Source organism: Fundulus heteroclitus, chromosome 1 (genome assembly GCF_011125445.2).
Source record: "Fundulus heteroclitus isolate FHET01 chromosome 1, MU-UCD_Fhet_4.1, whole genome shotgun sequence".
NCBI classification, from domain to species: domain Eukaryota; kingdom Metazoa; phylum Chordata; class Actinopteri; order Cyprinodontiformes; family Fundulidae; genus Fundulus; species Fundulus heteroclitus.
The window spans coordinates 31,508,309-31,520,338 of NC_046361.1; the positions used below are offsets into that span (position 1 = coordinate 31,508,309).

The 12,030-nt window shown below is 38.5% G+C and overlaps 1 protein-coding gene across 2 annotated transcripts; it reads right to left on the reverse strand.

Moving 5' to 3' along the window:
- Positions 1–738: 738 nt before the first annotated feature.
- Positions 739–9,816, reverse strand: rad21l1 (RAD21 cohesin complex component like 1). 2 transcript variants are annotated; one of them, XM_021323099.2, is made up of 14 exons: positions 9,687–9,816; positions 9,233–9,399; positions 8,976–9,105; positions 7,285–7,384; positions 6,948–7,051; positions 6,637–6,747; positions 6,331–6,441; positions 6,109–6,216; positions 5,781–6,010; positions 5,604–5,685; positions 2,448–2,590; positions 2,253–2,363; positions 1,972–2,046; positions 739–1,539 (listed from the first exon to the last, which is right to left on the reverse strand). In XM_021323099.2, exons 2-14 carry the CDS (start codon positions 9,377–9,379, stop codon positions 1,354–1,356), a joined length of 1,638 nt encoding a protein of 545 aa, XP_021178774.2. In that variant the 5' UTR covers positions 9,380–9,399; positions 9,687–9,816; the 3' UTR covers positions 739–1,353. The 2 variants fall into 2 exon arrangements, with proteins under 2 accessions (XP_021178774.2, XP_012731020.2); XM_012875566.3 differs by having other exon boundaries at positions 740–1,539; positions 6,637–6,744.
- Positions 9,817–12,030: the final 2,214 nt, after the last annotated feature.

Consider the following 12,030-nt stretch of genomic DNA (forward strand, 5'->3'; position numbering starts at 1 on the left):
ACGGGAAAAAAAACAAAAATACTTTTGCTCAGTGGTCCAAAGTTCTGTTGGCAGATAAAAGTAAAGTTTGCATTTCATTTGGAAACGAAGGTCTCAGGAAGTTTGTGCCTTCAGTGATGGTTTGGGGAGCCACGCCATTTGCTGTTGTTTTGTTCAATCCAAAGTCGGCGCATTCATCTGCACGGAAACTTTAGAGCACTTCATGGTTTCCTCTGCAGATCAGCGTCACGGAGCTGCAGATGCTAAGTCAGCAGGACCTCCCTGATCTGAACCACAGAATCTACAGGGTACCTTCAAGATGAGCCAACCATGCACAAAAACTAAAGACTACGATTGAAGCAACAAGGGCTTCAATCCATGCAAAGCCTCCATGCAACACTGCACTGATGCAGTAATTCACGCTACAGGAGCACCAACTGTAATCTACCAGCCCACATTTCTGTATTTAATTTCTTACTTGCTTCTACATGCCACATTAATTCTCCCAGAAAATTCATTTTGGGTTCTCATTAACTACAAGACATAATGTACAAAAATAAAGACTTAAAATATAGGCATCTGTTTAACAAATCTGCGTGTTTGAATTACTGAAATGAATTTAGATTCTAATTTGAAATGAAAATAAATCGACTTCCTGACTGACTGATGTAGACCAGATCCAAACCACATCCATTTATTCCAACCACTTATTTTAATAAAGCTGGAAGTCAGAAATGGAGTTGTCAATTTAGAAAGATAGCAAATAAGAGCACTGAATGTAGGCGGTATGTGGTAACCTGTAGTCATCCTCTTTGCCTTGAACCAAAGTTAAGTTTTAATGACTTAAAGGTTCGTCTTCAGAGAGAAACACTTTGTTGTGTCAATACGAGTAAAAATTAAGGGTTTCTTTGCTCTGAAAAAGTTTCAGTAAAACAACATACTTGTTATTGTAACGGTGCAGTGTAATCAAACTTTACTGGTTTAGAAATTATTTGATTTCTTTTTTATTCTTATGGTAATGCATCACTTTTCTTTTCTCTCTCAGACAGGACGTCCCTCACACCTGGAATGGAGCTGCTCTCACATGCAGGGGACATCTGAGACGCTTTAAACAGAAACGGCAACCGAACGCGTGGCTGCAGAGAAGCCGCAGCTGATACCAGATAAAAGTAACATACAGAGAACAATTAAAAAAATAAATACATTTCCTTCTACAGAAACAGACCAAACACGAACTCTACACAACTGAAACGGCCTTGTAGCGTTCGGGCGTGTGTTGATGTGTTTAGCTAAACTTGCTAACGCGCCTCCGGTGGACTCAGAACTGCAACACGTCCATGGAGCCACCGCGAACTGAACAGCTACAGTCACTTCCTAAGCGTAGTAGTTGGGCCCAGGAGTCACGGAGATGTCCTGGTAGGGGCTGCTCTGGAGCAGCAGGACGATTTGTTGCTTTTTCAGCACGAGGAGCGAGAAGAACGTGGTTGCGGCCTGCGATCGAGTGCTTCCTTTGCAGAGCGACTCCAGGCTGAACGTGGGGTCTCTGACGGTCTGGCTGTGCTGCGGACACAGACACGAACGCAAGGATGAGAATTTAAAGTTTCCCAACGGCAATCCTAATACCTGTGCATGCGGGAAGGCTAGAGTTGTGTGTCCTACACTGCAAAAACGAAACTTAAAATAAGTAAAATGTTCTTAAAGTTAGTGTATTTATTCTTGATTTGGGCAGGTAAATAAGATTATCTGCCAATGGAATGAGTTTTTTGACCCCTAAAATAAGATAATTAGACATCCTGCACTTGAAATAAGATGATGGAGATGAGTTGTTCCTATTTTAAGTGCAAAAATCTTATTTTATTGGCAAATAGTCTTTTTTACCTGCTCAAATCAACGACAAATACACTTATTTTAAGAAAATTTTTACTTATTTCTAGTTCCGTCTTTGCAGTGTAAACACAAAGGTTGGAGTGTGAACATTAGGAGGCTTCTTACTTTCAGGTGATACAGAAGTCTCAACGCTCTCCTGGTTATTCTCCTCTCCTCGACTTCCTGGGTTCCCAGCGTAGACTGCGGGTTGGAAAAGCATCATGTTTTAATCAAGGCAGCTGGGCACATTGTCAAGGCAGCAGGGGGGGGGGGGGAATTACCACCTGCCATCTGTTAGGAGACGACAGACTAAAGCTTCTCTACCACCGTTTACTGGCTATTTTCAGACAACGTGTTCTTCAAAAGCCAGAGAGGAGGTCTGCAAAAGGAAGAAAACCAAGAGAAACCTGAGTGTGGAGAGAAGCCGACTGGGTGCACTGCTCCACAGTGGAGGGATGGACAAACATGGAGTCCTCCGACGGCAGGTCTGGGTGTGAGAACGACACGCTGGTTCCATCCTGACGGACACACAGCACAGGTTACAAAGGGAGTAGAAACCCGGTCCCGGCTTTTCCGGGTCGACCGCTCCTGTTAGAGCTCACCTGTGGGACCTCACGGTGGGTCTCGCTGTCGTCATTCCAGAGGTCGAAGGCTGTCAGCTCGGTGTTGTGGGTCTTCTCTGAGCGCACGGATGAATCGACAGCACTGACGCTGTCCGTGGTGAGGGCGCCACGGTCCATCTGAGCTACAATGAAACCAGTCAAAATTAAACAAGTGACGCAGACAACGGCACGTCTGGAACAAACATGGATAAAAGGCCTTAAAATAAATCAATCTTTTAATATCACACTGAAATAATAATAACAATAAAAAAACTCCAGTACATTCCTCTAGTGGTGGATAAATAAATCCCATGATAAGAATAAAATAGGTATGAGCAAAATAAGGGTGGCACCAATTATTGGGACTTCAAAAAACCCTTTAAATGAAAACTGAAGCCTTTTTCAATTGATATATTAGTTTTTCTTAAGATAAGTAAAGTTTGTATGAATTTTTAATTAGCTATCCATGACTTTTTGGTTCCCCTGGACAAAAATATGATGTCTTTAAGCCAGTGGTCACTAGGCTGCACACAGTCAGCAGGGTGGTGAAGGGGTAAAAACCTTCAAAGCTGACTGAGAACTGCAGCAAACAGTGGCATCCTGGGCTCTCTACAACAATCACATGATATGAACACAGTAACCGGTTCTTTCTCAGCCATGTGAGTTTTTTTTTTTTTATATGTCCAACACTAACAATAAGCATGTGCCGTTTGCTAAACGTGACTAGGACTTTATGTGGAGCTGTGTGTTTTGGTCAGACGACAACAAGTCTGAGCTTTTCCACAACAGACACCAGGTGGGTTTGGCCTGAAACGATGGACAAATACCCGGGAAGTCCTCTGATAGCAACTTTTGAGTATTTTGGGGGATCTTATGCTGCACTATAGCTGTAACCATAACTGTAATAACTAATGTGCAATAATCTATTTAATACACTGTGCTATAACCCGTGCAATAATCCTGAAAGAGGTGACTTCTGCTGCTATCACCAAGTGAATATATATCAATACATATGTATATACACATATGTATACATATGTATGTATATATATACATATGTATGTATATATATACATATATATATATACATATACATATATATATATACACACATATATATATATATATATATACATACACACACAGACTAGTACATATAGATATAGATATATATATATATATAGTATATAGATATATATATATATATATATATATCTATATATATAGATATACACATATACATATACATATAATATATATATATATATATTATATATATATATATACACACATATATATATATATATATATATATATATATATATATATAAATATATATATAACCGTGAATGTACATATGACATCATCTGCCTACTCCGATTTCTTTTGTATTTTTATTCTTATTTTTTCTCATTTTCTTTTTGATCCACTGTATATATGAAGATACACTGTATATAACTGATGCACCTTTTCCTACTTTTGGCACCTTCTTCTGACTATTGATTGACTATTGAGCCGATGTGACTAGTGAATTTCTCCAACGTGAGATCAATAAAGCCTATCTTATCTTATCTTAACTGGGTTGCTGTGGGCCTGTTTCTCTTCCAAAGGACCACAGTGTCACAAATTCTTTGAATAACCAGGAGGAATCTGGTCGACTCAACCCGTAAACTGAAAAAGGGTCACAGGATCGTTCAGCTGTATAATGATACGCATCACACGGCCAAATCAGAGGCAACGTTTCAGCAGACACAAAATTAACCCTCTTCCAAGGTCATTCCATGCATCAGACATGAAGGTCAAAGAGAAAAAGACCTCCAGGACTCAGGGAGTGATTATGTAAAGACGGACGGTCCATTAAATTCTGAACAGACAGTATGTCAAAAGTTAATATTGTATTTGCACAGCTGTTTGTATGTAAGTCACTTCAAATTTTAAGCTAATTACATATAACTTTATCCATGCAGAAAGCCTGAGTTCTTTCAAATCAAGATTTAAAACACATTTGTTTAGGATTGCCTTTGATTGTTCTAGTTAAACTGAACTGAAAGATCATTAGTTTAAGTTTGTAGTCCAACTGTTTTTAAAATCATTAATATTTGCTTTTAGTTTCCATTTTCCCATGTTTTAGTCTGTTTACATTTTTCTACATTTTATTCCAACTTGTTTCTATTTTCCTATATTTAATCATGTAAAGCACATTCCATTGTCCTTGTCCTGAAATGTGCTATATAAATATATTTGCCTTGCGTTTCCCCTGAAGTTTGTGTGTATGAGGTCTGGCATGGGACGCCAGCGCTTTTACACCTACAGGTTCCCTGGCTTCAGTGCCTTCAAACACATTATACGGTAACGGTAATGTGTTTTAGTCGACCACTAACAAACCAAACCCTGTTAAAGATGTGCCTTCTTTTGACAAAGGATCTGGTTGTAAAAAAGCTAACAAGAACATCTTGATTTTATTTCACTTAAGAAACAATAGCAGCCAAGTTTAGGGAGGATATTTATTTTCCAGGGTTCTGGGTAAAGACTTGCATGTCTGGCTTTAGATTTGTCACAACAGTAACTGTTGTTTAAGCCCAACTTATAGCTTTTTAAAATTGTCACGGCACCTAAAAAACTTCAGACACAACGACAACACGTGGAAGGAAGGCCAACAAAGTATTTCACAGGATAAACGGAAAAGTAAATTCAAGGAGCAATGAATGAACAAATGTGCAAAATTAGGACATAACTAAAGGTAACGAAAGAGCTTGTTCAGGAACCTTGGGATTATCTAAGAACTAAATCATAGATTTTTAAATTTAACACCTGAAAACACTTAAGACCCTGAAGAAAGCCTCTGTCTGTTTGCTGACACCTTGTAAACGGGTCCTACACCGTACACAGTACATCAAAGTCTTATCAGCAGGGGTTTCAATGCTTGTGCCTCCAGCGGTTTTGCTGTAAACTATTATTTATCAACACTGGCTCATTTTCCTCACTGAATAAATGTACTTAAAGGTTAGCTTTTTCTTATACCTTCTGTTGCATATTACAGTATTGCAATAATTTTTTTTTAACTTATTTTAAAGCTTTTTACACATCTTTATCAGAGCGTTCAGTGACTGCAGCTGCAGCTCATTTAATTTCCTCACTAGTTCAACAAGTTTTTACCTTCGTGCTCCTCTTGCCGTATTTGTTCGACCTCATCCCCCACGCTGTAATACTTGATCTGGAAGACACTTTTGGCAAAGAGCTGCAGACGGGACATTTTTTTTAATATACACAGAAGTCACATGCACACTGAGGTTAGAGAAACTGTACTGATATAAAACACGCGGCAGACTTTACCAGATGTATCTGTGGATTCACCACAGTGCAACAGGGTTTGGAGAAGAGTTTGTCGGCACCTCCGCTCTCCTTCCACCGCATGAGCTGCACGGTGGGCGGGGCCATGTTCAACGGAGCCAGCAGATCTGAATAATCTGAGATCTGATCCTTGATGAATTCGTTGCTAAGCTCCTTGGTCTGGTCCACCACCAATTTACGTTTCCTCTTACCCATCTTTGTTTCGGAGTTTGCTAGAACAAAGATCGATTCTTTTTAAATCAGTAGGCCACAAAGATTTCGCAGTGATCACAGGGAGGAGCCCCGGCTTTTTTTTTTTTTTTATGCTTACGCGTGACGGGAACAGGTTCTAAAGCGAAAGCGGCCTCGTCGTTGGTGAGCAGGGTGGTCTCATTTATTGCGGGAGCTTCTCGCTCCTCAGGAATTCTGCTGTCAACAGCTGGAGAACATGTGGAGCACAAATGAAGATCGTCATCAAACAATAAGCGAGAGTTAAGAGGGCGTGAACTTTCTACAGTACATAAATACTCTGTGTCCTATTAAACAAAGTCACCCATTTGGTGTTGATCGTCACTTATTATAGAACCGCAGGTATTTTCATGTTGTGGCTCATCCTGGGTGAAGTTTGTGGGCTCAGACTGATCACTGGGGATTGTCAGGAAGTCTAAAGGCAGATTAAGATGCAGTCAGTCCATTTCATTCACGACAAAGAGGCAGGAAAAAGAAAAACGTCAACATTACAGGGAAAAAGGTTAACCACCATTTAACTTTTTTTTACAGAATTTACTCATTTATTAAACTTGCTTTATAGGACAAATCATGGTAAAATGTTAAAAGGGAATATTTCAGCACAGACTACCAAGAAGGTCGAAATCGTTCTCCTCATCTCCAAATCCGTCTGTATGTGGTGCGAAGCTGGCAAAGCTTCTGTCCAGCAGTGTGTTTGCCTGGCTCTGTGACTCATCTCCTACTTGTCAGAAGGACCGACGTGGGGGTGGGAAAGATACAGAAAAAAACACAAAGATAACAAGCAGCCTTGACCTAGAAAAAGTGGTGTCGTAGCAAATGCATACTCCCTAATAATACAGTATAAAATGACATCCCCCTATGATCAGCATTAAACTATGGAGGAGTAGTGTGACCTGACAGCAATCTGGCTCTGGCTCTTACCGATGTCTTGGAGGTTCAGAAACTGATGCCCAAAATCCTCTTTCAGAGTAATTTCCTCCGATCGACACTGGTTCAGAGGCAAGGGGTCCACATCGTCAACGTCACTGTTCCAGCGGCACCGCGAAAGCACAAAAACGATTATTGAGTTGACCTGATTTATTACCCAGATGATCACATATTTAGGAGGAAATTGGAAGCACAAAACACCAGAAATATGATATTGTTGATAAACCAATTTGAATTTTTTTTCCCCATGATTGTGATAAAGGTGAAAATGTTTCCAAGAGAACTGGAGTAATGTTACTGGGGGGGGGACGTGTGAACGCTGAGCCGTCACCTGGGCAGTGGCAGCGGGGTATCAAAGGCATTAAAGTCTTCAACCAGAGTAATAGCTTTCACTGTTGCCTCCAGTCCTTCCACTGGCATGTCCGTCTGACCTGGGGAAAACAAAATGAAAAGACATCTTGCTCAGAACTGAAGATAGTAACAATGGCTAATTGTGCTAACTAAGGCAGCATAAGAACAGATATGAAAATTCAACAAGTATTAACTATTCTGGAAAAAAGGATTTTGCTTCTTTATCTGATCTAGTTTACAGCACATGCTGGGATTAAAGGAGTATAGATGGGTTTAAAAAAGGCGACGTGGCCCTCTGGTGGCATACACGTTAAGGACAGAGGTTTTCTCGGTTCACCATGTAAACCTGAGTTCTGTAATAAATATGCCTTGATAATACAAATTTGCATAATCAGTTATATCTAAAATTGGATTCTGAAAACTGTTGGGATTATATTAGAGTTTAATTAAGTGCATCATCAACAACAACAAAACCCTCAATACCTTTGACAAACGAAACACGCTATGGCTTCTCAAGAAACACTTATTATAATTAATACATACAAATATAAATGTATGTATTCTACAATCGGCAAGAAATGGCCTTATATATGTACTATACTGGCTTTTGCTCATTTCTAAAACATTATTATTTAGTGCAGCTTTTTATCCAAGAATCTCAATCATGAGAAATTACAGTGGGTGACTGAAAATGGCCAGCAGTACTCTTTAAAAGTGTAATAATTACTAGACGTTTGCTACTATTAACTCCTATAAATTGTATTTTTAGTAAGATTTTTCTTTTTATGTTGTGCTTCTAAATGTTGACCTTTCTTCTTAAGCAAAGCTTAGATTTCTGTTGGTTTCCTGTAAAACTACTTGTGTGTGAATAAATTTGCATCGCCAAAAAATGGGCTGCTACATTAACTAGGCAAAAATAGCAAACGCCTAAATTTCTATGAAAATTTCCAGCCGATTTTTAACAAATAAATACAAAGACAATATATAAACAGTAGTCGGGCTTTAAGTTTTTAAGCTGGAAACACCATCTTAAAACACACACTGCATGTAGGAGAACAAGCTATGCATGAATAAATAAAACTGCTGTGAACTCCTCTTCTAAAAAGGATGTCCTATTTTATAATGAGTCTATGACATAAAAAAAAGGTGTTTACCCTTTTTAAATTTTTATATCATTTCTGTAACCCCTATCAGTAAAATATTTAGAGTTGTGTTATTTTTGTGAATTAAATTTTTAAATAAAACTTGGGGAAAAAAAAGACTGACTTTATGGTAATTATGTCCATGTTTTACAAATTACGGTACAAATTTAGATTCTTCACCTCTAGAAAAAGATTCAGGAAATAAAGTCTGGAATCTACCCAAGATCTTCATACGCATTTTTCTTCCACAGTAATATAGAGCTGTAAAATACTATATTATATTTTAAGTAAATGTTTTTTGATAATGGCAGATATGTATTAGTGTCCTGCTGCTGTTTCTTATCCTGTATATTTTATCTGGAGCCAGAGTCTGAAGTAAAGTTTCTATCTATTTCACAGAGAGCACTGAAATTGACAATTTCTTGGAGCCTCCAATTTCTTACATATCAACCTTAAAAGGCCTTTTTATGTATTAGTACAAATAAAAAATGACGAACAATAGATAGATATGTATTTTAAAAACTTGTACCTGGCCTAAAAGCTATTTTAATTTTCACCAGGGCATCGCTGCAGTCTGCAAGGAGGTACTTTGTCTTCCTGGAGTAGATCCTGACCACACCAAGCAGCAGATGACCAGAAGTCCTCAAATTCATTTTCATCTGAAAAGATCCAACTCACATCTTAAACAGAAGCTGTGTCTTAGCTGTGTTACTTAGTGCAACTGGATTTGATGAATTTACATCACAATGTGTAGATTTGCTGTTTTACTCTCTTAGCAGGTCGTACCGTAGGGTTAAGGATGTCTCTGATGGTTGTTTCCAAGTTGCATTCAAACACATGGGCCTTTGTAAGCTTCTTCTCCCAGTGAGCTGCCAGCCAAATTTTGGCTAATGGACCCCTCTTGGACGTAAACAGTTGCGTGAAGAACATCATAGTGTAGCGATGTGTGTGAACTAATAGAGAAAAATATACTCATTTTAAAATTGCTTTGGTAATGTTTATTAAGTTGACAACAAACAGCACTGTAATGCATTCAGTGTGCCGTGTCTCTTAAGGTCCAGGTCAGAGTGGCTAACGTTAGCAGCAACTACATTATTAGCTAAAATGCGACGGCGGCGGCAGTTTGAGGCTAAAACATTACGTCAGCTAAATGTTTAATGTTCCATAAGATATACAGATTTAGACGTCACCAGGGATAGCATAACTACAAAATGTATTCGATAATATCAGGCTGACTTACCCTAATTTTGAATAAAACCGCCTTTGACAACCATAACGCGCCTAGCGTCACGAGACGTATCCTGTTACTAAGCAACCACGCTGAGCCCAAGCCAGCCGCCACGACGGTCTAGCCAGGCCACGCTGATTTTTTTGTACGTCACGCATACATCATGCAATACGGTAGCAGCGCTGGTTTGGACCCTCCTAAATAAAAGCGGTACGTTTAACGTTTATATGGATTTTTTTCTCCCCAAGGCGGAAATACGTAATCAATCAGACATCATTGATTAACAAAACAACTTTACTAATTAACTTTTAAATAATTATCTTACACAACCAAAAAAAAAAATAAAAAAAAATACATAACTATTTTTCAAAAATATTTTAATTTTATTTTTATTTATTTTGTGTTGTCTTATTCAGGGTAATATGGTGAGTGGTGACAGGTGGGGCGGCACCACCGGTGAGAACGATAACTGACGCAGTAACGTCGTGTGACTCCCGTTAAGAGTTGTACATGCGCAGTAGCTCCTCCAGGGGCGGATTTATCCTGCGCTCAGAGCTGAATGCAGCTTGGTTTGCACATACCCTCCCGCCACAGGTACGACGGATTTAAAGCACTTTTCAGAAATGGCAAAAAGACACGAGCGGTCTGGGGTTCACGTGGAAAATGCACTGGGACGAGCCATGTTTTGGAAAATAAAGATGTCCTCTCAACTTGATGAAAGCTACTGCTTAGAGATCTACAAACACAATGAGGAAATTGACAAAAACAGGCACATTCTTTCAAAAAGTAGCCTGGGTCAAGTTCTGTGGTGCATTTGAACTTGCCATGATGAAAGTGTACGTTTTTAGAGGATTGGTGGATTTTGTAGCATCTCTGTCAAAACCGTCCCAGACTTCAACCACAGAGTTATTGAGAAATTTGCTTAGATGCTTCTTATTTCAGAATGGCCATTTATTTAAAGTTTCTGTGGTTAGTAAACCCAAACTGTGTTTCCAGTGAATACTTTTAATTTAGGATGACAATAGAACACCTCCAGATGCTGCCCACCAAAGGTGATTAAGATCTGATGTGGAATTTCAAAGTTAAAGCCAAAATCTTTATTTTGGTCACATTTGCTAAACTTTTACCTCAGTTGCTGTCAATAGTGAATGGAACTCTGTTTCCAGTCTATGATTTCATTTCCGAGTGAACCTAGAACATGTCCAGATTTTGCTCACCAAAGGTCATCAAGACCTGATGTGGGATTTCAAAATTACAATTACAAAATGTGGGGAATTGTGAACGACCCCTAACTAAGTGAGCTTTTCAAACTATTAAAGTTCCTTATAATAAATTTAAATAGTCATACCAGTCCACAATAAAATGACATGTTACCTTTTATCAAAACCAACTGAAACCTGAAAACTTGCTTAACAAGATACTTGAGCGCATACATTCATCTGTGTTGTTTCTATGAAAAAAAAGAAGACCTTGGGTGGATGTCTTGTTTGTACTAAATGCTAAAAAAGAGACATTTGCTTTGTGTTTGGAAATAAATAAATAAAAATTTGCTCTAATATTTTCCTGTAATCAGAGAATTATCACACCACCCAGCAACAATGTGTCCCACTCTAGTCATGTTTCTATTTACATGCTTTGTGATCAGTCACTATTTTTGCTGTTGCCTCCTTAAACCTCGTTCCTAACAGCATGGAAGAAGACTGTCTGCCTTTTAAAAAAATCTCTTGATGTTTTCTCCCACATTTGCTAAAGCTGCACGAGTGTGACACATTGTTTTGACTCATATTCATGTGTGGATTCATTTCCCAGCAAAGCCTTGTAGATTTTGATTAGGGTCGTAATCACTCTTTATTTCTGGAAACATCTGCGTGGGAGTGCAGAGCTTTTCACAAGGGGTGCTGTGGGAGCAGTGTGCTGGATTTGCTTTTATTGACCAATCTACTGTAAGAGTGATTATGTGTTTCATTCTGGAGCATGTAACAAAAATAATTTCCCCCTGGGATCATTAAAGTAAGTCTGATTCTGATTCTGATTATAAGACTAGATGGAGTTCAGTTTACATCCACTAGAGGGCGTCAGAGCTCCAAATAAAAAAAACTAACAGGTGTGTGTAGGTATGGCTAAGTATTTTATCTGATTGGTGTCTGTAAATATTAGCTGAATTATTTATTACTTTTTTTTAGCATCATAATCTAAATTTCAAACTACAATTTAGTAAAAATGTCTGTGTTTTTCTCCCTAATACATTGCAGAGTTTTGCAAGCTAATATCTACAAGAAATACAATTGTTGTCAAAAGCTTGGAGCTTTAAATCGTTTTTTTTTTCCACCTCTTATGCTTCAAATAGATATATGCA